Below are 24,917 nucleotides of genomic sequence, written 5' to 3'. Positions count from 1 at the left end.
TCTACACTTGTTTGTACTTTGTACCTTGACCTTGAAAGGGGGGGGGGGGTCTTTTGCCTCTCCCCTAGCTGCTACATAAAAAGCTCATTAGGAATCAACTCAAGGCGACTGTGGTATTGACCCAGAGCTATCTTGTGTCTTTTTCTTCGTCTACGTCTATATTTTTCATATCTATTATTTCTCAACCCACACTCCCCTATACCAAGGACTGTCCGAAGGTCTGGCTGGACCTGTCAAGTTTCTCCTCAACCTCTACCTCTTCCAAGATAACACACTTGAAGAGAAGCCATGGGATGCTACCCACTGCACAGCAACACCATCCCTGGTGAAGGAGAAAATGAAACGAGCTTAATGGTATAAAGAATATTAAGTCACACAATAGCCAGCATTGGGCTGAGGCAGCATTGCCTGAGGCAGTTCAAAGGTGACTGCTTCCCGGTGTCCACTAGGCTCCATTCTCTTAAGGGGGCCTGACTACCACACAATTGAGGAACTAAGCGGGCCGACAGTCACTCATTAAGCCCCGTGCCTCTGGGCTACCCAGAAAAAACAATCCTGGTCTGTCTCCAGATTAACTGTGACAATATGTATACATTGTAAATTTCCTCCATTTATCCAAAAACCAAACTCCCAGTTTCTGACTCTGTAAAACATGTTTAATTACTCAAAGTGTCTGGGACCTAAGAGATCTGCAGATGAAAGCATGTGTAAAACTTACAGCTCGTGGGGCAGTGGTGGCGCACGCCTTTAATCCCAGCACTCGGGAGGCAGAGCCAGGCGGATCTCTGAGTTCAAGGCCAGCCTGGTCTCCAAAGCAAGTTCCAGGAAAGGCTCCAAAGCTACACAGAGAAACCCTGGGGGGGGGGGGGGGGGGGGGGGGAGACGGACACGACTACTACTTATAGCTCGCCAGGTGGTGGTGACGCACGCCTTTAATCCCAGCACTCAGGAGGCAGAGGCAGGCGGATCTCTGAGAGTTCGAGGCCAGCCTGGTCTACAGAGCGAGTTCCAGGACAGGCTCCAAAGCTACAGAGACCCTGTCTGGAAGGAAAAACAAACAAAAGAAACTGTTATAGCTCAAACATAAGCTGTGTGTCTGTTCGGGGTTAGTTCTCCCAGCCAGTCTGCACCAGCATTAGGAGCTCTCCCTTTATTAAGCTTTCTCACTGTGAAGGTTTAATATCATAAGACTAACACTCAGTGTCACTGCCAACCCCAAACTATGAATATCCATGCTATCCACTAACTACCCACTACCATCTTCACAGCTAACCTTAGAAATTTTAAACACACTACTGGAGACATAGCTCAGTGATGGAGCCCTTGCCTACAATGCACAAGATCTGGGTTTGATCCTCAGCACTGAAAAAAAAAAACAAAGAAAATCAAGGCATAATTTACTCGTGGTTACAGAAAAAAGCTGATCTTGGTTTCTTTAATACACCAATAATAAACAAAGGCCTGGTGCTTTTTAGAACTTTATTTCAATGTAACTATATGCATAAGAAATACACTCATATTGGTTAATAGAATGCAATTATGTTTAACTTATCCTACACAATCTTGACCAGAAACTTGGTACATGGTTTAAATTTTCAAAAAAAAGAAAAAAGAAAAACAAAAACTACAATCTGGTTTATTTCTATCTATTACAAATGTATAAAAGATCCTCCATCAACGCTGCTGACAGCAGCAGAACCTTGAGAAATATACCTTTGGTTTGCCTCAGAAAAGGAACACATATTGCACTGTAAAGTTTATAAAATTGGCGCAAAACATGTGGTAATGTTACAATACCAGTTTGAAGAGTTCAGTAACTAATGGGGAGCCCATGGGATACATGCAGAACTGTAAAAGTGATCTCACTTAGCCAGCTGTACGCATAGACTGTAAATCTACATTCAGATCATTTCTGAACTAAGACTATCAGCTCAGTTTATCTGTTGAGGTCAACCAGGAAACCCTAGAATATACCTTGATTTCTGTAAAAACAAAAAAGGGAGAGGGGTTTCTTCAGCATTTCAGTCCACGAGTAACAGTATACTAACAGGCAAAGTGTTCTCTCACTGTCAACATAGAATGAACTGCTCGAGGTCAACTTGGGCTTTAATTTGCATTAGCACTTACATGCATAGTAGTCCAAGTTGTTGACCTCATGACTTTAAAAAGTAACTCTAAAAAAGTAAAATGGCCCTTCTTGGAAGACTAGAGAAAGACATCCAGCCACAGTTGTAAAAAGTCTCATCAAAACAATGTACCCTTTTATGAATTACGCCTCAATTAAAAAAAAAAAAAGTAGCCCCAAATAAGAAGCAGCTCTGAAAAAGAAAATATAACTTAAGATATTTGAAAAAACAAGGTGAATACAGGTTCAAAAATAATTAAGATACATTTTCCTAAGGCTACCGAGAATTAGGCTTTAAAGAATTCTACCATTTCAAGTTTACCACTAGTTACTAGATACCAATTTACAAACAAGATGTTCACTTTTTTTGTTCCTTTATCAAGAGAAAAATCTACCTTCAGACTATGAGGGTGGTGATGGGGAGGGACTAGAAAACAAGATTTAAACAATCCCATGCAAATATCACATTTTTCAAATGGAAGAACTCCAAACTGCACTAGAAGTTCCAATCACTAAGACACTTTCCATTGAAATGATTTAAGTACAAATACATGGCACCAAGGTTTAGGCCTAATATAGGCCTGACAACCAAGTCCTTGTTTTCTGGAAGAAAGGCCTCAAAAGTCCCACTCAATTCCACGTAACAATGCTTCAAAGATCAATCAGGTTTTAATTTCCTTTATATTTTTGTTTTTTGACTTCTAATCTTAAAGACTAGATTAAAACTTAGCTCAATTCCCAGAAGGCATTGCTTCCCTTTGCTCTATGAAAGAGTCCACCAAGACCTCTTCCTCCTCAAAACCAGCTAGCCCCCAGCCTCCAGCCTGTGCTTGTGATGCGTCTTTCTCAACATCTTGAAAAGGTAATGTAGGTAAAATATGCTCATAAACATTAAAACTAGTTGTTAGAAAGACATAACTAGCTTTATAATTTAAGTTTTAAAACATAAATACGTGCAGCTTGATCCGCACTGACAATGATTGTCGGAGCCTAGAATTCAACATTTACAAATTCTCATTCACACACACAAAACACACTATTACCACACAACTTGTGTCTTGAGAGAATCTTCTGCTTTTTAAATCTTTGGCCTCCCAGTCAATCCCAAGTTCAACCAACTTTAACTAAAACTTCACTCAGAATTTCACCAAGCTTTTCACCCACACATTAATGCTTGTCGTATCTTTTATCAACTGTCAAAATCTGAAGCCTGCTCAGAGATCGCCAGGTAAAAGAAAATAAATGAAATACACAGAGGTTATTTCAAAACAGAACATGACCATCAAAATGTCACAATTCCCGATTGGGATCATACTTTGTTTCCACCAGTAAGAAAAATCCCACATTGGATTATTTCACACTCCGGCATTGGCCAAAGGACACAGAGAGCTGGTTCTGGAGCATGCGTTTTCTCACACAGGTGTCCCCAGAGGAACACCAGGAACAAAGTCACTTGAGGCCTCTCCCGTACAGAGGCTGTCTCACAGGGGCAGCGAGGACACCCACTAGTTTGTGGAGATCCCTGAGAAAGTATGATTCTTAAAATCTGGACTATACATAATTAACATCAGCCCTGTTCAGGTACTCATTGGAAGAAAGATGCAGCTGTTTGCCAGAACTCGGCACTCGACTCTAGATCAGCCATGTGGCCATGATGGCTTTCTCACAAGTGATATTCTCTAGTTTAAAGGATAATTATGTTGGGCTACAGATTTGCTGTTTCCAAGGATGACTTGGGTTGTCACTCATCACTTGATTTGAGTAACCATCCCAACATCAGCCATCTATTGAAAAAAGAAACTCTTCAAAGAATGACTTCTCACTCTGTAAGAAATAAGCTAGAAACAGCAAAGTAAAAAACTCTAATGGCTGATAGCTGAGATTAAATTTTGTTCAATATGGGATCTAGTGGCTTACTGCAAAAACCAGACTCGGAGAACTGTGGAATTACACAGATGCTCGCCATTCAAAATAACTTACATGAAACTGCTTCTGGCATAGATAAAGAGGTTAAAATTAAAAAAATAAAAATAAAAAACAATGGATTGAACCTGCATGTTCCATTGCTCATAAACTTGCACACACTATTGTTCGGCAAAAAAGACAACTGCAGCACAGAAAAAACGGCCCTTTTGCAAACAAGCCTAAAAGTAACCCCCAAAAGAAAAAAAAAAAACAAAACACATGCATATATGTATAAAGTGTTACTATTAAACACAATGCTATTTCTAGGGGGGAAAGGGGAATTAACTGCATAGGTTAAAAAAAAACAAAACAAAAAAAAAACATGTGCAACATCTTAAGCCAGTAAAGCACCAAAATAAAAAATAAAAACAAAAACACCAAAAATCACTTTTTATAATGATTAACATAGAAGCACAAAATATTGACCATAAGTCAGGAAGCAATTACCTGGACAGATACAATGTCCACTGTTGAAAGTATTTTTCTTCAATTTAAATGTCTTTTCTCATCTCTAAAGAAACCTTAAAGTGCTAACTTTACTTATATAAAGCAGGCAAATTCTTCAAGTAATTTGCTACGCCAATTTTTATCAACCTAAACAAGGAACTAAAAATAGAAACTGGTGAAAAGGACAGAAAACCCGACAGGTTGCAGGTAGACACCCAGGAGAACGTCATCCACCATCCTGCCTTCACTTCACTTCACTTCACTGCACAAGCTAACAGATGTAAGTATCTGTTTTCTTACATTAACTCCCTAGGATTTGCTAAGATTTTTGCAAGTCACTAGGTAACACATACAATCCTAAGAAAATAATGTCACTTACAAATCAGCACTGGACACTAATTAAAGCGAGCTTGTGTGTGTCTACTGCCTTAAACTAAAAGTGAGGCATGCTTACAAACTGTGAGGAGCCGCACTCCACGGGCTCACTACTCCTGCCCCTCGGCTGCCTTTTCAAGGAAGTATACATTAACCAGATGGCGATTGAGGTGCTTGCTGTAATCCTTTTCCTTTCTGAAAGAACGATCACAGAAAATACAAACAAACTCTCCCTCAGTTACTTTAACTGCCAACCCCTCCTTCCCATTTTTTGAACTTGCTTCTTGTGGCATTGGCCGAGCCCCATGCAGTCCAGAATCGTCACTACCCTCTGACATATTATCACTCAGGTCACTTCCATCATGGCTATGGATGCCTTCATCCTCATCAATTTCCGGAGACTCGTTTTCAGCCAAAGTGATAGGAGGCGAGGCCGTCACAGTTGGGGATGGGACAGGAGGTTCGGCTGCTGAGGCTTTCACAGGGACACTGTCTGTGTTCTGCTCAGTGTCCACTTCCATTTCACAAAGCCCAGCTGAACCAGTCTGACACTTAGCATGTAACGTTTCACCATCTGACACATTTGAGTTCTGTTCCGAGGATAAGACACTGGTAGATTCCTTGGGAGCAGCAAGCGTAGCTAGACTCTCGCCAGCTTCCTCTGTTCCTACTTTCTTGAGAGGGGCTATTTTATTTCCTTCCCCATCAGAGCCAATTTCTTGGTCCTTGGGTGTCTCGTCTCTTCCTGAGTTTCCCTTTGGCGATGCTGATGATGGGGCTGGAAGATCCTGTGCACGCTTGCTTCCGTTCAGAAGCTGGCTATCTCTAACAGGCACTAAGCCAACTTCAATAAGGACTTGCTCCTGCCGCACCACCTCACTCCGCGTGCTCGACTTCTCCTTTGTACTCTCTTTTCGGGGAGATGACCTTTTGGTGATTGTTTTGACTTGAAGAGGTGGCTCCATGGCAGCAGGAGGTTCCTTCTGAACAGATCCTGTGTGAGGAGGCCCTGTCGGAGCAACCTCCACCTGAGCATGGTCCAAAGGACAAAGCAGCTTCTTCTGACAATGTCCCCGCTGAGACTCTATGGGAGGAGGCGGCTCCATCTGATCAGGCTCCATGGGAAGAGGCTGCTCCATCTTTGGAGGCTCTATGGGAGGAGGCGGCTCCCTCTGATCATGCTCCATGGGAAGAGGCTGCTCCATCTTTGGAGGCTCTATGGGAGGAGGCGGCTCCCTCTGAGGAAGCTCCATGGGAGAAGGCAGCTCCCTCTGAGCAGGCTCCATGGGAGGAGGTGGCTCCCTCGGAGGAAGCTCCATGGGCAGAGGTGGCTCCCTCTGAGGAAGCTCCAGGGAAGAAGGAGGCTCCCTCTGAGGAGGCTCCATGGGCGGAGGCTGCTCCATCTGAGCAGGCCCTGTCTGAGCAATATCCATGGGAGAAGGAAGCCCGGGCTGAGTAGAACCTGTAGGGGTGACCACCACCTGAGTGAGCGCAGGAACGGAAGAGACCTCCCCCTGAGCCAGCTCCATGGAAGGAGGCTCTGTCTCCTTCTGCGTCTCCTGAGCAGGTCTGCTGCCTTTCTTACTTGATTTACCTTTTTGAGCTTTCTTCTTTGCACCTTTTTTAACGGAAGTATTTTGCTTTTTATCGTCCCCCTTCGTCTGCTCCGTCTTGCTGTCATCCTTTGGCACCTCGGTACTATTTTTGGATTTGCTTTCCATCTTTTTTTTCTTTTTTGTCGCTGGTTCCTCGTTCACAGGCTCATCTGAGGGATGGGCTTCAGCATCCGCCTTTCTTTTGTTTTTCTTGGCTTTACTGACTTTCTCTTTATTATTTCCTGTATGTACATCTATGTGTTTCGTCTCTGCTGCCTTAGCCTCCGTCGCGGATTTCCGAGTTCTGGTAGTTACCTGGACCACTGAGACACTGCCACAAGACTTCTTCTCTTTTGAAACATCCTTTTTCTCTACTTTCGCGGGTTTCTCGTTTTTCTTGGCCGGCATCTCTCCCTTTGTTTTTGTTTGCTCTGTCTCTGTCTTGTCCCAGGTGGGGTGACTATGCAAGTCGGCCTCTCTCTTCTTGATTTTCTTTAGTTTCACTTTGGAGACATCCATCGTCTTACTAGGACAGGTAGGATGCTTCGACTTGAAATGATACTGTAGGTTACACTTCTTGGAGGCGGCGTAGTCACACACGGGGCAGTTGAACTGGCGCGGGTTAACGTGCAGCTCTACGTGTTTTTTGAAGTTGCTTCTATCTGCCGTTTTGTAGTCACAGTGAGGGCAATTAAGAGGTTTGGGCCCGTTGTGAACCTGTCTTGCATGTCGGGTCACTTCGTGCTGATTTGAAGCCACATAACTGCACTGATCACACTTAAATGGCTTCTCACCTGAAGATAAAGAGGAGATGTTACCAGAAATCCAACACTAAAATATCCTTAAGATGTACATGTAAAATAACCACAAAGACCATTTATTGGAAAGACTTGATCATGCACCTTACATTTTCCATATTTATTTGTATAACTTTTCTCTATCTGGGATGGAGGCTTGATTCTCAAAGTACATCGGAGGAATAATCAACTGAGTCAACCATTATGTTCAAAACAGTTTATGTTAGCTCTTTGGCACTATTAAAGAACAAGCTGGGCCTGGAAGCACAGACCTGCTGGCACAGGCCAAGAGCCTCTGGATGCCAGTCTGGGACAAAGCCACTCCAAGAGAAAAATGGCTTTAATTTTCTGCTCCTCACCCTCCAGAATTCTTTTAAACTAAAATATACTGTAACCCAGTATAAAACACATACATCTGTAAGGTTAGGTCTGGAGTGGAATCTCTCAGTTTGAGCTACAGCCCCAGACTTGTCTGCCTCCATTGTAAGGCTCTGCTTTAGCATGGGAGAGTAAATTAACCCTTTACTCATCACGGCAAGAGGTGAGTAAAGCTACACTCAGAGTTTGTATAATAGCAGAGTGTTATACTGTTTAAAGCAAAAATAATAAGACTGAACCCAACTTGAAAACTTCCAGTGATTTTTTTTTTTCCTATCTCAACTTCTCTATAAAAGGGGCAAAGAAACTAACTAAATGAGGCTGGTATACAAATAGATACGGTATAGAACACAGACAGTCATAATCACAGAGCCCACCCACCCCAAAATTAAAAGCAAAACATTCTACCTGAATACATACCCAACTAGATCACACTCTAGTAAATATTACCAATTGGTATCCATACCCCACCGGTCCAATGGAATGCATAGTAGAGAAATGGAAATTGACATTTATGAAAATTAATCTTTCAAACATCCACATTCATTATTATCTAAGTTTTCCATAAGCAAAATTAGAGGTGAAGCTTAACTATGACAATATTAAAGATTACATCATTAAAAATGTCTGTTGACAGAATCCTAAATCTCCCCCCAAAACCTACCCAGGTATATCAAATCAGATATGTAGGTAATAAATGGTAACTCTTTCCATGTTAAAATTCAAGAGTTTCAGCCAGGCATGGTAGCCATACCTGTAATCCCTGCTACTCAAGAGGCTGTGGCAAGAGGACCCCGTATTTGAGGCCAATACAGAGAATTTAGCAAGAGCCTATCTCAAAACGTGAAAAAAAATTCAAGTCTAAGAATGTAAGTCAATGGGAAAGGACTTGCATGGCGAGCACAGGGCCTGGGCTTGACCCAGGCTGCAGAAAGGTTGGGGGGGGGGGGCAGTCTCTACAGCACATACATTCCTCTACCCTTGGCCCTACTGTCAGCATTAGCAATACTCAAGGTCAAGGTGACCTGCAGCCAATTAAAGAGGCCAGCCTGAGCTACATGAGACCCTGTCCCCAAACAAAAGACCAAGCCCTAGATTCAATTGCACATGAAACCTGGCGTGGTGGCACACACCCTCTAATCCCAGCACTCTTCAATAACATGGTTCTCAAGAGAGAGAGAGAGAGAGAGAGAGAGAGAGAGAGAGAGAAAGAGAGAGAGAGAGAGAGAGAGAGATGGCCCCTCGGTTAAGGTACTTCTTACCAAGCCTAAGAAGCTTGGTGAAAAGACCCACATGAAAAGCAGAGAGGCAACTCTCACAAGCTGTCCTTGTGTGGTCTCTACACACACCCATGAACATGTCCACACATACAACAAATTAACTTATTAATTAATCAGTGCGATCTTAAAAACTGGTACTGCAGTTCCTGGATGGCCAGGACTACACAAAGAAATGCTGTCTCAAAAAACAACACCACCACAAATTGGTGCTGTAAGCCTGATTGGGGGGGGGGGGGGGGGGTCAGAGGCCCTAGGTGTGAACTCACTACCACTGTTTCACAATAGTCATGTCATCAGATTGCCTTCTCAACATTCCTGTCTATCTACAGCCATAGTCAGAGAAGACTCTTACTGCTACCACAGGAGGTAGATAGGTTCAGAGACTTGGAGCAGGCCGAAGTGATGGGGAATGCTTGGCCCTAAATAAGACATCTGTGTTTCCCTATCCAAAGCTCGGGGAGTATGACAGAACAGGGGAAAGACAAGATCCAAGCGCCAGATGGGGGGGAGGGGGTGTAGTACAGCAGAAACATCTGGGCACAGCAGGACAATTCTATTCGTGAACTCATTTTGGCTGTGACTACCTGCACATCTAAGATGGAACTCTCAACATTCCAGATGGGTGGAGGAGGTGTACAAGGCCCCACTCTTTCCTGAGAAGTTAAAAGGCAGTTAATGGGTTGCTCAGGATGTGAAGCCCCCAGTAATACAGCCAAGCTAAGGTGCCCTTACTCAAGTAACTTCCTACCCATGCTTATGAAAGCAATCCTAATTAACACAATGGACCGAAGGATGGGCTCGGAAGGAAGGGACCTGAAGAGAGGGATAAGAAGATGGGGAGCTGTGCCTGAGACAGAGCTTAAGAACCCACATGGTCGCCGGGCGGTGGTGGCGCACGCCTTTAATCCCAGTACTCGGGAGGCAGAGCCAGGCGGATCTCTGTGAGTTCGAGGCCAGCCTGGTCTACAGAGCGAGATCCAGGAAAGGCACAAAGCTACACAGAGAAACCCTGTCTCGAGGGGAAAAAAAGAATATACTTAAAAAAAAAAAAAAAAAAGCTGTGTTACTGTGTGCGAGCTATGTAGATATGATGATGTAGTATGTTGGGAGCAGTGGTGCATACCGTCTACAGGATCACACTCCCAGGACATCACTGTTACCTGAGCACCTCACACCCCACTCCCTTTATTTTGAGACAGGTTCTTATATTACCCAGGCTGGCCTCAAGCTCACTATGCAGCTGAAAATGGCCTTGAACTTCCAACCCTCCTGCTTCTACTTCCCAGCACTGGGACTGCAAATATGTATCACAATGCTGTTTTAGGAAGAACTGAGGATCAAAGGACCCCCACAGACACCTCTGAGCACTCTACCAATTGAGCTACATCCAAAGTCCCATCAACTATCATTTTCTTTAGATATGGTTGACAAAGTAAGAGGTTGGGAAAGTTGGGAATTAAATCTTAACTTCTCATTTTGAGAGACTCTCAGCCTTTTTTATCCTCCCTTAGCACATGCCCTCATCTATAATCTAAGACTGATATCTTCACATTAACAAGATTATAATTTCAGTACCCTGTATGCATACAATAACCAATAGGTGTTAGAAATACTTACCACAGTATAATTACTGATAACTATAAAACCTTTGAAACACAGCAAGCAAAACTTCAGACATTTAACAAACCCAAATAAAAGCAAAGATTATCAACTAGGGTAGACACCACAGAAAACATTGAACATTCCCAGTCACACACATATATGTATATGAAAGGAATCCTTCTAAACCAGTGATCCATCACCATAAATAATGGGTCAACTACACGTGACTTCAAATCAGCTACATCACAGGGTAAATATCAAGCATTTAGATTTTTTTTTTTTTTTTTTTGGTTTTTCGAGACAGAGTTTCTCTGTGTAGCTTTGCGCCTTTCCTGGGACTCACTTGGTAGCCCAGGCCGGCCTCGAATTCAGAGATCTGGCTGCCTCTGCCTCCCGAGTGCTGGGATTAAAGGCGTGCGCCACCACCGCCCGGCCAAGCATTTAGATTTAATTTCTTCTAGTTGACCAGTAATAAAAGGGACATGAAAAAAATCTAAATGACATGAAAGCAAGCCGACATCCAGAAAGGGAGACACACTGCAGAAGAAAACAGCTGTATGTTTTCAATGCTTAGAACTTACTACACATTTCAATTAAAAGACAAAAAAAAAAGAAAAAAAAAGTTAACTTACAATGCTCTTAATTTTTTCCTTATCCAGTGCTCGAGATTGATTCTAGGTCTTTCTTAGGCATGATGCAAAACCACATTACACTGAGCTACATTCTCAACCCTTCTATTGTGGTTACTGTGTTTTGAGACCAGGCTGGCCTAGAAGAGTTCCCACTGGCCTCAGCCTCCCAAGTGCTGGGATTAAAGGCTCTCCTCAAAGTTTTATTAAAGAACTAAGTAAAGCCCTCTGAAGAATATTAATTCCCCCGTCTCCAAAACCCAACACCCATTCAACTGCCTTTGGAGAATCAATCAGGAAGTACCCATAGTAACATTTTGGGGTTCTGGTGTTTTTGTTGTTGTTTTCCTGAGACAGGGTTTCACTGTGTAGCCTTGGCTGTCCTGGAACTCACTCTGTAGAAGAGGCTGGCCTCAGACTCAGAAATCCATTTGCCTCTGCATCCTGAGTGCTGGGTGTGATTAAAGGCTGAGCCACCACTACATTTTTATTTAAGTAGCCCAATGTAATAGCACAGGAGGACACACAAAGGACATCCACACAGCAAGTATGTAGGATCAAGAAAGCCTGGCAAGGCGGGGTGTGGTAGAACAGGCTTCAGTCCTAGCTCTTGGGAAGCAGAGCAGGAACTGTGCTAGCATAGTGAGTGAGCTCCAGGCCAGCCAAAGGAGGAAGCCTGACAAGACACTGAGAGAGCCTGGACGTGAAGCTGACTTGTTAAGCTAAAGCTTGGCAGATGCCAGCACTTTAAATACACACGAGCCAAGTCAGAATCTATTCTACAACGAAGTTTATGTGACATAACTCAGTAATGCAACTAAGTTTTCTAAGTCACATTACTAAGGTAAAACATGAGTAAGATCTGGGCTGGAGGCTGTATCAGAGTGCAGAGTTCCGATCCTGGCACCCATATCAAGTAGCTCACGAGCACCTGCACACTCCAGCTCCAAGGGATCCAGCACCCACTTCCAGCCTCTGTGTGCATTCACATACAATCACAAATACACACTACTAAAAGTGATAAACGAACGGAGGTTAAATCCGAGAGAAAGAAAGAATATAAAGAGGAGTGAGAAGGGATGGAGACGATCCGGGAGGGTCATAGGGAAAGGAAAAAAAGTGATCAATTATACTCTATGACAAAAACTAGGGGTCACATCAAAATGTCTTGCTTGTTACTGGGGTTAACCTCCTGCCTCGTTGCAAACTTCAGTATATGCCACCAGGCCCAGCTCTGTAATATTCTAGGTTGGTTTTTTTTTTTTTTTTGTTTTTTGTTTTTTGAGGCAGGGTGTTGCTGTGGAACCCTGGCTGGTCTGGGACTTGCTATGTAGATCTGATAATCATTTTCTCTCACACATAGAATCAAAAAAAATGGGATAAACTCACCTGTGGTCTGTGCATAATTTAACTGGAGTATTAGAACTGTTCTGAGTTCTAACAAATACTAAGAGCCCTCACATCTTGGGCTGGAGAGATGGCTTAGCAGTTAAGAGCAATTTGTGCCCGTGCAGAGGACCCAAGTTCAGTTCCCAGCACCCGTATGTAACTCCTAACCATCTGTAACTCCAGTTCCAGGGGCCCTGACACCCTCTTTTGGCCTGCTCAGGAACTGCACCCACATAGTGCACTTTCAAACAAAATACTCATATTAATAAAACTTCAGGAAGAAAAACAAAGGAAATCCTTCCAGAAAAACACTTACAAACCAATTCACATCTATGCAGTTTCTGGAGTCTGATCTAGAAAGTCCATATTTATCCTCCCATTTTGGTTCTGCTTTTTTAAGGCAGAGACCTGCCTGGCATAGACAGTGCACATGCTTTGAATCCTAACACTCCTGAGGCAGAGGCAGGTAGAGCTCTCTGAGTTCCTGGCCAGTAGTAGCTACACAGTAAGATCATGTCTAAGAAAAAAAAATTTTTTAAAGACCCTCAAAATCATTAAGTTATAAACAACGCAGTTTCAGTTCTAAAAGAAATTCTTTATAAAGAAGTTTACAACAGTCAAATAAATAAAAATGATAGTTTACTGAAATGGTGGAAGTTACCATTTCTTACCAACCTGAATGAGTACGCATGTGTCGAGTTAGATGAGTCTTCTGAGAACTCGAGTAAGGACAAAGTTCACATTTATAAGGGCGTTCTCCTGCAAAATTATAATGATAGTGTTTAATATGCAACAGTAAACCAAAAACAACTCTAAGAAGTGTAACTATTCCCTCCCACATATTTTTGGGTATTTCAGGTTTTTTGGGTTGGTGTGGCTGGGTTTTGTTTATTTTGGATTTTGAAAGATTCTCCTAAGTAGTCTCAGCTAGCCCAAACACACAATCCCCCTGCCCTTGCCTGAGTAGTCCAGGCTAGTCAAACACTCAATCCTCCTGTCCTTGCTTAAGTATGGGTTTATACAACCATGCCAAGAAAGAACTTGTCTCCAGCCATTTTTCCATTTTTGATTTTGAGACAGGATCTAAAGTGTGCACTTGTGATCATACTGTCTCAGTCTCCCCAAGTTATCTGGTGTCACAGATCTATGCCACCTGGACAAGCGTCTGACAGGATTTTTTTTTTTAAAGATTTATTTATTTATTTTGTATACAGCGTCCTGCCTGCACATCAGAAGAGGGCACCAGATCTCATTACAGACGGTTGTGAGCCACCATGTGGGTGATGGGAATTGAACTCAGGACCTCTGGAAGAACAACCAGTGCTCTCAACCTCTGAGCCATCTCTCCAGCCCGACAGGATATTTTTATTGTATTTTTAAATTGTCTTGTCCAGAGAATGATTAGTTTTGGAGGTGGGGTCTTATGTAGCCCAGGCTAGCATGGATGACCCTAAAATGATCCTCTTCCCTTAACCTCCCATGAGCTGGAATTATAAGGTGTGAGCCATCATAACCACAGCTCGGTATTTTGCAACAAAATGATTCTTCTCCCATTACTGGCAGAGTAAGTGTAAGTTAGATCTGAGTGGTAGCACACAGCACCTATAACCCTCGCACAGGGGAGGGAAGGCAGGATGGGCTGGAGACACTGTCAGCTAAGAGCTGTTGGGCAGCGAGACCTACAGAAGAGTCAAAACCCGAACACCAGGCCCAATGAGATGACGTGGTTAGGAGCAACTGCTGCTATTCCCGAGTTCCAGTTCAGTGCCCAGTATCCACATATCTCAACCATCCATGACTTCAGTTCTGGTCTGACGCCCGCTTCTGACATCCTCAGGCACTCGACAATGCATGTGGTATACATACATGCATGCAGACCAAACACTCAGACACATAAAAACAATTTTTAAAGGTAAAAATAAAAACAAAAAGTTCTCAATGTGGTAGAACCTGCCTAGTACATGTGAAGCTCTGAGTTCACGTCCTAACACAGGGAAATGGTCAATTCAGGAAGACTCAAGCATGTGGTGCCACTAGCCTCACGAAGTAACTCTAGCCAAGTGTGGCAGCACTCACTCAAATCCCAGTGCTTAGTTAGGGGGTAAGCAAGAGGATCAAGAGTTGGAGGTTAGGGGTTAGAGATGGCTCAGGTTAAGAGCACTGGCTGCTCTTCCAGAGGTCCTGAGTTCAATTCGCAGCAACCACATGGTGGCTCCCAACCATCTGTAATGAGATCTGATGCCCTCTTCTGGCTTGCAAGCAGAACACTGTATACATAATAAATAAATCTTAAAAAAAAAAAAAAAAAAAAAAAAAGAGTTGGAGGCTAGCTTGGACTACATGACATTCTGTCTACAAAAAAAAAAAAAAAAAGAAAAACACTTCAGTGGAGATGCTGTTACTTTAGGCTAAAAATTCACATGCCCTTTGGGGTGGAGCATACATGCTTTTAATCCCAAATTCCAGAGGCAAAGACAGAATTTTAATATCTACATTAAAATTAATGTCTATTTAAAGTTCACAGTGACTTAACATTATAAAACAGTGCACAGGTGTTCATACAGGTTGTTACAGACTGAGGATAACGGAAGCTCTGTAGGTGCCAGTGATGGATGCAGCACTAACAAATGCATCTTATTTGGAGACAGAGTCTCAGTTAGTTGCCCAGGGTGGCCTTTAACTCATTCTGTGGCCAAGACAGACCTGGAACTTTGTGATCCTCCTGCCTCAGCCTCCCTCCCCATCCCCCAAAAAGAGACTATAGGCCTGCACTACCAGCCCAGCTATATTAAGAATACTGGGGGTGGGGGGCTGGAGAGATGGCTCAGTGGTTAAAGAGCACTGGCGCCCTCCCAGGGCCCTGAGCTTGAGTCCAGGTACCCATGTCACTCCCACCTCCAACTTCAGCTCTAAAGGATCCTATGCTCTTCTAGCCTCCACAGGCACCTACACACATGTAACACTCACAGAGAACACAAATCAAAAGAAACCTTTTTAGAGGAAGGAGAGCTGGAGAGAGGGCTCTTCAGTTAAGAGCACACACTGCTCCTCCTAGAAGCAAGATCAGTTCCTTCCCAGCACTCCCAGTAGGTGGCTCACAAATGCCTCTAACTGCAGCTCCAGGGGGTCCACCACCTCGGGCCTGAGGGCACGTGCACTTCCATCCAAACACAAAAATTAAATTTAAAAAAGATGGGCGTAATGGAAATCCCAGTACTCCGGAGGCAAAGGCAGAGGCAGGGGGGTCTCTGTGAGTTTGAGGCCAGCCTGGTATACAAAGAGTTTCAGGACACCCAGAGCTGTTACTACACACAGAAACCCTGTCTCCATAAAACAGAAATAAATAAACTATTACTTATTTGCTTTATTTATTTATTTAGGTTTTTCAAGACAGGATTTCTCTGCATACCCCTGGCTGTCCTGGAACTTGCTCACAGAGATGCCCCTGCCTCTGGAGTGTTAGGGGTAAAGGTATGTGCACCACCACACCCAGCTAACAAAGTGAAATTTATTGTTGAAAATACTCTAGCGCTTTAACAAGTTTCTTGGGTTGGTTTTTTTTTTTTTTTTTTTTTTGGTTTTGAGACAGGGCTTCACTGTGTAGCTCAGCCCTTGAACTAAAGATCCCCTAGCCTCAACTCCTGGAATGTTGAGATTAAGAAGAGCAAATTATCAGCTCTAAAAGTATAAACACAAAGTTGAGTAATAAGTAGTCTATATGTTGTCTTTCATAATCTATTAGTATAAACCAACAGCAATTTATCAAAACGAACCATAGTTACTACAATGAATCAGTTACTACCTGAATGTATGCTCTATACTATTTTTGTTTGAGACCAGGTCTCACTATGTAGCTAACCTAGAACTGGCTTAACATATATTAATAGCTGTATATTATATAAATTATACTATATATTAATGTTTTTATGTGCACACACACATATATATGTACATATACATATACACACTGCTCATCATGGGCAAAGATACAAGCAGCTCTCCCTTTATAAACTGTTTCAAAACAGGTGGCAACAGTAATGTATTTAATATATAATACAGCCTCAAACTTGCAGCTCTCTACCTGCCTCTGAATCCAAGTGATGAGCCACCAAGCTGATGTTGTCTTTTTTTAGACAAGGTCTTAATATGTAGGTCTGGCTGGCCAGAAAGGGAACTCAGTATGTTAAGGCCAGGTTGGCTCCAGCTGGGCATAGTGGCACACGCCTTTAATCACAGCACTCAGGAGGCAGAGACAGGTGGATCTGAGTTCCAGACCAGCCAGGGATACAACACTGAGAAAACCCATCTTTTAAAAAAAAAAAAAAAAAGCCGGGCAGTGGTGGCGCATGCCTTTAATCCCATTCCTGGCCACTTTCTTATTGATTAATTGTTGAGTGGGTGTGTACACGTGCCTGCAGAGACCAGGCTGCAGGACTGCCTTGGAGCTGGAGCTGCAGGCAGCTGTGAGCCTTGGCTGCGGGGAACTGAATTCAAGTCCTCTACACAAGCAGGACACATTTAAGCTGTATCCCTAAGACGTAGCTATTTTAAATTAGACACTAAAGTTTAAGAAAAGTTGTTAGGCGGGTGGTGGTGGCACACGCCTTTAATCCCAGCACTCGGGAGGCAGAGCCAGGCGGATCTCTGTGAGTTCGAGGTCAGCCTGGGCTACCAAGTGAGTCCCAGGAAAGGCGCAAAGCTACACAGAGAAACCCTGACTCGAAAAACCAAAAAAAAAATTTAAAAAAAAAAAAAAAAAAAAAAAAAAATTTAAAAAAAAAAACAAGCATGAAGTACATATGGTATCTAGATGAGACAGCATAGACCAAGTTAGTTTAGTTTAGCAACTGTCTGATACACACTGCCCCCTCATCATGGAGTAAAATCCAAGCAGCTCTCACTTCATAAACGGTGGGCTTCAAAACAACTGGCAACAATAAAAGTTTCTGAAATAAAATTAATTAGAAAATTTGAACCAGGTTTGGTGGCACAAGCCTTTGATTCCAGCACTAGGAGGCAGAGGCAGGCAAATGTCTGAGTTCCAGGCCGACCTGATTTAGGTAGCCCCAGGACAGCCATTATAATGACATGCAATCTTGAAGTGTCTCTGGCAATTCTCTCTCTGTAGCCCCAGTTCTCAAGGCACAAAGCACATTGCTGTCTCTGTATACAGCATTCAGTAAAGCTGCCTCAAACACCCTGGCTCCATGTCTTTACTACTGAACATACAAAGTTTCTAGCCTTAAGGAAACATGGTCTCACAAGAGAATCCAAAGCCTTTCAGTGGTTTCTGACTGCATGTATGTATCACATTAGGATATGCTTAGAGCGGATTGAATCAGAATGGTTGCTCTTAGAAGAGCAGACTTGAGCTCCCCTGTTGCCCCGACTCCCATACCCCTGCCAGACAGGTTTCTGTGTAGCCCCAGCTGTCCTAGAACTAGTCAGGATTCAAGGTGTGTGCCACCATGCACAGCCAGACTTGAGTTTCAAAAAAATAAAAATAGAAATGGTTAAATGAATTTTCAGCTTGGGACCAGAGCGGAATTTCCACCAATTTCCGAAATAGCCCTAAGCACACTCCTGCCATTTTGCCCTATATATGTATGTGTGTTCGTGTGTGTGTGTGTGTGTGTGTGTGTGTGTGTGTGTGTGTGTGTGTGTATGTGTATGTATGTATATATGTGTGTGTGTGTGTGTATGTATGCAAAGTAGCATTCTCAGTGTTGGATGATTCTTATAAAAATTAATCAACTCTGAAAAATGCTGAAGATGCTCTATGCCCTACACTATCAAACGTTCAGCCAAGATATAATATAATTCAAGTAAAACTAATATATCCATCCTATCAGAATGTACATTTGCTTGTCTTGTTCATCAGAAGGCTGAGGCAGGACAGTGAAGTCAAGTTTTGGGGTTTACACCTTTCATCACAGACTTGTTAACCTGAAGCAGGACTGCCAGAATTCAAGGCAGGCCCAGCTACTACTGAACAAACCTGTGTCACAGAAAACAAGTCTGGGCACGGTGGCACAGGCCTGTAATCTATGCACTCAGGATCCAAAGGCAAAAGGATGGTTTGGAATTTGGGGACAGCCTGATACACCTGGGGAGTTCAGGCCAGCCAAGGTTATACACACAAATGCCTAACAAAAAAAGGCATCTGCATGATAAGCTTTTTCCCAGCTGACTCTGGTTGGCTCCCTATTACCACAAAATGAGGCAGATAATGAAGGGACTGAGGGAAAACAGGAAAAGACTACCATCCTGATAAGTGTTTTGAGTTGAGGCTTGTGTAGCCTCAGGCTGCCTCTGACAGAGAGTGACCTTGAGCTCCAGTTCTCACTGCAGGGAAGGATGAGCTAGGAATTTCTCTGGCTTTTTTTTTTTTTTTTTTTCTGTCTTGGTTGTTTTTATTTATTGGGGAGGGGAGTGTTAGTCAAACCTGGGGGCTTGTGCATGCTTTGTGAGCTCTATACATGAGCTATACCACAAACCCAGATAGAATTTCAAATTCACAGAACTCCCTATGTGGTCCAGGCTGGCCTTGAACTAGGAGATATTCCTGCCTCTGTCTCCCAAATGCTAGTATTAAAGGCATGTGCCACCACACTGCTATAATTTCTTCCCTGGACTGTCTTTAAAGTACTGTAGTAATGGCAGCACCACCTGAAACAGACTAAAAACTATATACACTTAGAACAAATGGTATAAAAATGAATAATGTCCCCAAAGAAGTTATTTTTGAAAAACTGACACCACTAGTACCTCACTCCTATAGTCCCCCTAAAGAAGGACTGAGGGAATCCAGAGCTAGCCTGGGCTTCAGAGGCCGTCTGATTTATTCCTGTCCTTGATGACCCCATCCACAGCTGCATGTCTGAGCACACACACCCAGAATGACCTGGGGAGCCTCCAGCATCTATCTTCACTTCCCCTAAGGGGTGGCTGGAAACAAACACAGCAAGAATCTATCTCTCGGCCGGGCGGTGGGCGGTGGTGGTGCATGCCTTTAATCCCAGCACTCGGAGGCAGAAGCAGCCAGATCTCTGTGAGTTCGAGGCCAGCCTGGTCTACAGAGTGAGTTCCGGGAAAGGCGCAAAGCTACAGAGAAACCCTGTCTCGAAAAACAAAAAAAACAAAACAACAACAAAAAAAAAGAATCTATCTCTCCTCCTCACAAAGTTTGAAGGCACAGTTCCTCTAACAGTGATGCAGTAAAGATTAAAATTACTCTCGCCGGGCGGTGGTGGCTCACGCCTTTAATCCCAGCACTCGGAGGCAGAAGCAGCCAGATCTCTGTGAGTTCGAGGCCAGCCTGGGCTACCAAGTGAGTCCCAGGAAAGGCGTAAAGCTACACAGAGAAACCCTGTCTCGAAAAACCAAAAAAAAAAAAAAAAAAAAAAAAAAAAATTACTCTCAATTAGCCAGATACTTGGCTGGACAACCTGAAATCCTGTGAACAGAGAGACTAACTGACATGGACAGAGTGGCTCTGTAATAATGATGCTTCCATACATTTAGAGCAAATCAATTTTCTGGGACAATAGGTTTTCTTGTTTTTTCATTTTTGAGACAAGGTTTCTCTGTGTAGCTATGGCTGTGCTTGAACACTCTGTAGACCAGGCTGGCCTGACTGATACTGATCTGCCTGCCTCTGCCTCTGCCTCCTGGAGTCAATGTACCACCATCGACTGCCTGACGTCTATCTACATTTCTTTTAAGATTTATTTATTTATTATGTATACAGAAGAGGGTGCCAGATTTCATTGCAGATGGTTGTGAGCCACCATGTGGATGCTGGGAATTGAACTCGGGACCTCTGGAAGAACATTCAGTGCTCTTAACCTCTGAGCCATCTCTCCAGCCCAAAGATTTCATTTGTTTATTAAGTATGCAGTGTTCGGCCTGCAGGCCAGAAGAGGGCTCCAGATCTCATTACAGATTGTGAGCCACCATGTGGTTGCTGGGAATTGAACTCATGACCTCTGGAAGAGCAGCCAGTGTTCTTAACCACTGAGCCATCTCCCCAGCCTATCTACATTTCTATTTCAAGCCCTTTTAATCCCTCACTCACTCCTGACATTACTATTGAGTCTTTTCTTGTTCTTGGCCAGACCAACATTTTTTTCACATTTTTAAAGGCACTGATTTTTTTCCCCGGCGTGTATGTGCCATGTGTGCAGATGCAGGCCAGAGGAGGGTGTGGAATCCCTACAGTCACAGGTTTTAAAGCCACCCAACATGAATGCCGGAAACTGCATTCAGATCCTCTGGAAGAGCAGCAAGTACTCTTGACCACTAAGCCATCCCTACAGCAATGTTTCATATTTTAAAGAAAGTATTAGGGAGACTGATACCAGAATTCTGATTAGTCATAACCACAAGTGGGCAACACGGCAAGACCTTGGGCCCTGTCTCAAAGAAGTTTTGTGGGTTTCTGTTTTGTTTTTTTAACACTTTTTCCTTTCCTTTTCTTTTTTTTTTTTTGTAATGATTCATTTTTATTTTATGTGCACTGGTGTTTGCCTGCATGTATATCTGTGTAAGAGTGTTGGATCCCCTGGAACAGGAGTTACAGACAGCTGTGAGCTGCCATGTGGGTCCTGAGAATTGAACCTGGGTCCTCTCGAAGAGCAGCTAGTGATCTTATCCACTGAGCCATCTCTCCAGCCCCTCTGAAACTTTTCTTTTGATGCTGGAGATGGGAAGCCTAACAAGCATGCCTCACTGCTGAGCTACACCCCTAACCTCTCAGAATTCCTGACTCCTGGGCCTGAAAGTCCTCATAACCTGTAGGCACCAGGATATGCTTAACAAATGCTGTTTCCAGCTGAAAGTAATTCTCACGGGTGTCTTTGCTTGCTCTCTTAGGAAAATGGCTTAAATCTGCAGTGATTTTACTCTTGGCTGGAGAAATGGCTCAACAGTAAAGACCACTCACTGGCTGCTCTTGCAGAAGACCCAGGGTTCAGCTTTCTGCATCTGTAACTCTCCTTCACTCCAGTTCCAGGAAATCCAATGCTCTCTTCTGACCTCCAAAGGTACTGCACACATGCGGTGCACTTACATGCATGCAGTCAAACTACTCATACACATAAAGAAAAGGAAAAAAGGAAAAAGGGACATATGGCTCAGTAGGGAATGGTTACCTAGCATACATGAAACCCTGTGTTCCATCCCCATTTCATAAACCAACCATAGTGACACATGTCTGTAATCCAACTGCTTGGAAGGTAGAGGCAGAAATATCAGAAGTTAAATATCCTCAGCTACAGATTAGTGAGTTCAAGGTCAATATGGGCTACTTTAGATCCTATTTCATAAGGAGAAGGGTTGGGGCTGGGTGTAGTGGTGACGGCCTTTAATCCTAACAATGTGGGGGAAAAAACAGGTGGATCAGAGTTTGAGGCCAACCTTGAGTTTCAAAGACAGCCAGAGTTATATATAGCCTGTTCCAAAAAGAAGGAAAAAAAAAGGGTGTATAATCAGTATGCTTTCTTTTCTATCTAAATCCTCAATTCCTGCCTGGTGGTGGTGGCACACGCCTTTGATCCCAGCACTCGAGAAGCAGAGGCAGGAGGATCACTGTGAGTTGGAGGCCAGCTTGGTCTACAAATGTAGTGAGTTCTAAGACAGAACTGAAACAAGAGAAAACGTCTTGAGAAAAAAAAAAAAAAAAAAACGAAAAAGTCAAAAAAAATCCTCAATTCCACCTGGCAAACTATAGTGTATCTTAGATGTGTTCAGAACTGATCTATAAGCTTAACAGAAATCACATTTTGGGAAATAGAATTTAGGTTCTCTTACCTGTATGAGTTCGAACATGCTGGACATAATTATTTTTTCTGTCTGAAAAATAGTTGCATTTGCTACACGTGTAGACTTTTCTAGGAAAATGGTTCCTCAAGTGTTTCCTCCAGTGGTACTCGCTCACTGTTGTGTATGTGCAAATGATACACTTGTAGACTCGCTCATTATCCCCGGCCCTGGTGTGATGCTTGAGGTGAGCAGTGTAATGATCATATCGGTTGGTATTGTAGCCACAGCGATCACAGCGGATGGGGCCCTTGGAGAAATCCCCCTCCTCTGCCGTACAAGAGCCAGACTCCCTGGCTTTGGCCTGTTTTTCTGCACTTTCTTCCACAAAAAACTTTTTGGCGCTGTGAACCCTGATGTGATGTACGAACTGCTCTTCAGACTCTGCCTCATACTGGCAGGGCTTGCAGCGGAAGGGCTTGGCCTTCAAGTTCTTGCATTTGTCCTCGGTCCCAAGCGTTTCGGGAGGGAGATCTTTATTCGAGTTGTACGTTTCTGGGGCAGGGGATGCTTCAAATACAGGCTGTGGTTCCACGGCGTTTAGCTCCAAGCTTCTCAGCTCCATGTTTACCAGCCCACTGGGGTCACCTTTTAGTTCAGCAGACTCTTCAAGTCCTTCCCCTTCGCTGTCTGAGAAGTTGTTGTCCCCCACGGGCATCAATTCTGCCATCTGCCTTTCCTCTCCGACCAGGTAGTCACAGCAGCTGCCGTTGACTTCCCCAGTCAAGGCCACATTTGCTAACATGATGAGCTGAGGTGCAGCCAGCTCGGCTTTGGAGAGCTCATGCAAGTCATACATGTCGTTGGGTAAGGCCATGCCCATGTTGCTGCTGTTGCTGAACAAACTTCCTCCTCCAGAAGACTGCCCCATCACCTGGGTGGCCATGACTGCACCCTGAATAGGGTATAACCAAAAACAAAAAACAAAACAATCTTTAAATCCAGCTCTCGTTACCGAAAGCAAGCATTTTTTCCAATGTAACCTTTAAAACTGAATGAGCTTCAGTCACTTCTAAGAACAAAATGAAAATGGTTTCTTGCTGGGTATGGTGGGTGCTGTCTGTAACCCCAGAGTTGGGGAGGCTGAGGCAACACTGCTGTTAATTTTCAATTATCTTTTATTGCAGTCACAAAAGCATACAATTGAGTAACTATTTCCCCCATACCCAGAAAAAAAAAAAAAAAGCAACTCTTTCATCCATTAGGTCTACCGCTGGCATGCAAGTGTGTCAACCTTTTTTCTGGCGGTTAACATTTTTAATGTTAACTAAAATGACTTTGAATTCAAAGCACTGAATAGTAAAACTATTGTTCTCTCACTTCTCCCTTTCAACAGTTCAGTGGTCTGAATGAGAACCCCCAAAATCCACAAGCATTTGTTACGCACATAATGAGCACACCAAGAAATCTGGAAGAGTGCAATTTAATTTCTTCCTGGAAATTCAACTAACTCTAAAAGAATAAACTCAGAAAAAGTAACAGACTTTTAAGTTAAGAGTCATCAAAAAGAAATTAAAAGGGTGGTTATGGATCCTTTTTCCCCACAAAAGGGGAAGTTTTAAAGTGTTTTTCTGTTTGAAAACTCCCTAACAGCCGTGCAACTCAACACGTCAACCAGCAACTTTGGCGCATTGTGCTTGACTTGGCCTACTTGCCTAGAGGAAGCCATTACAGATCACCTTCTTGAAAACAACTTGAGTTTTCAAATGGCCTCAACCTCTAGCCTCAAAGGTGCTCTAGTCTCGAGCACAGCTGTCCCTCTTGCAAACCAGTAAAGGCAAGATACGCAGAAAGTACTAACAGACAAACTTAAACCGAAAACACAAAAAGCACTCCGTTTCACCAAGCGTCTAAACACAGGCTCGCTCAGTTACATGCCCCAACAAAAAGTTGGGATTCGAATGCCATCACAGGAAACAGCGGGCCACAGCTCTTCCCTGGTTTTAACAGCCTCACGGATTCCACAACTGACCCCCCCCACACACACACACACCTCTTCAACATCCACTTTAAAGCTCCCCCACGAACCTCAGCTGCCACACTCCAAGGAATCCCCACGTTTCCCGGGAAGACTGTGCAAGCACGGCCCGGGAGCAACGTGTTGCACGGAATTCCTATGTGCTGCTGCCACCAGCGCCGGCCTCGGCGGCGGCGGCGGCGGCGGCATTCCTAACTGAAATAGGCATTCGGCCATTTTCTCAAAATACCAAACACAAAGCAGCTCTCTTTGCAAACTTGGGCCCTCTTGCTTCCTCTCCGCCACCGAGCCGCGGGCGGTGCCTCCCTGGGCTCTCGCCCTCGTGCGCTGCCCACCACCCTAGAGGCGCCACTCCGCCGCCCCGCGGGCCCCGGCCCCGGCCCCGCAGCCCCCTCCCCCGCCGTCCGCGCTCAGCCCGGGACTGGGCGGAAAGTTACCTCGCCGCCGGCGTCCGGATCGGGCCTGGGCCGGGGCTCGGCGGCGCCCTCCCGAGGTTGCCGGTCTCGGTCTCTCCGAGGGGCCCCACGCGGGCCGTCGC

General features: G+C 43.9%; 1 protein-coding gene across 1 annotated transcript; it reads right to left on the bottom strand.

The window, feature by feature from the left end:
* Positions 1-1,567: 1,567 nt before the first annotated feature.
* Rest (RE1 silencing transcription factor) lies at positions 1,568-24,917 on the bottom strand. Its single transcript, XM_059274591.1, has 4 exons — positions 24,817-24,917; positions 22,393-23,296; positions 13,258-13,341; positions 1,568-7,301 (listed from the first exon to the last, which is right to left on the bottom strand). Exons 2-4 carry the CDS (start codon positions 23,285-23,287, stop codon positions 5,023-5,025), a joined length of 3,258 nt encoding a protein of 1,085 aa, XP_059130574.1. The 5' UTR covers positions 23,288-23,296; positions 24,817-24,917; the 3' UTR covers positions 1,568-5,022.

The sequence above is a fragment of the Peromyscus eremicus genome, chromosome 10, assembly GCF_949786415.1.
Source record: "Peromyscus eremicus chromosome 10, PerEre_H2_v1, whole genome shotgun sequence".
NCBI classification, from domain to species: Eukaryota; Metazoa; Chordata; class Mammalia; order Rodentia; family Cricetidae; genus Peromyscus; species Peromyscus eremicus.
Note: the sequence above shows the minus strand (reverse complement) of the source record. Positions and strands in the feature narration are given on the sequence as shown.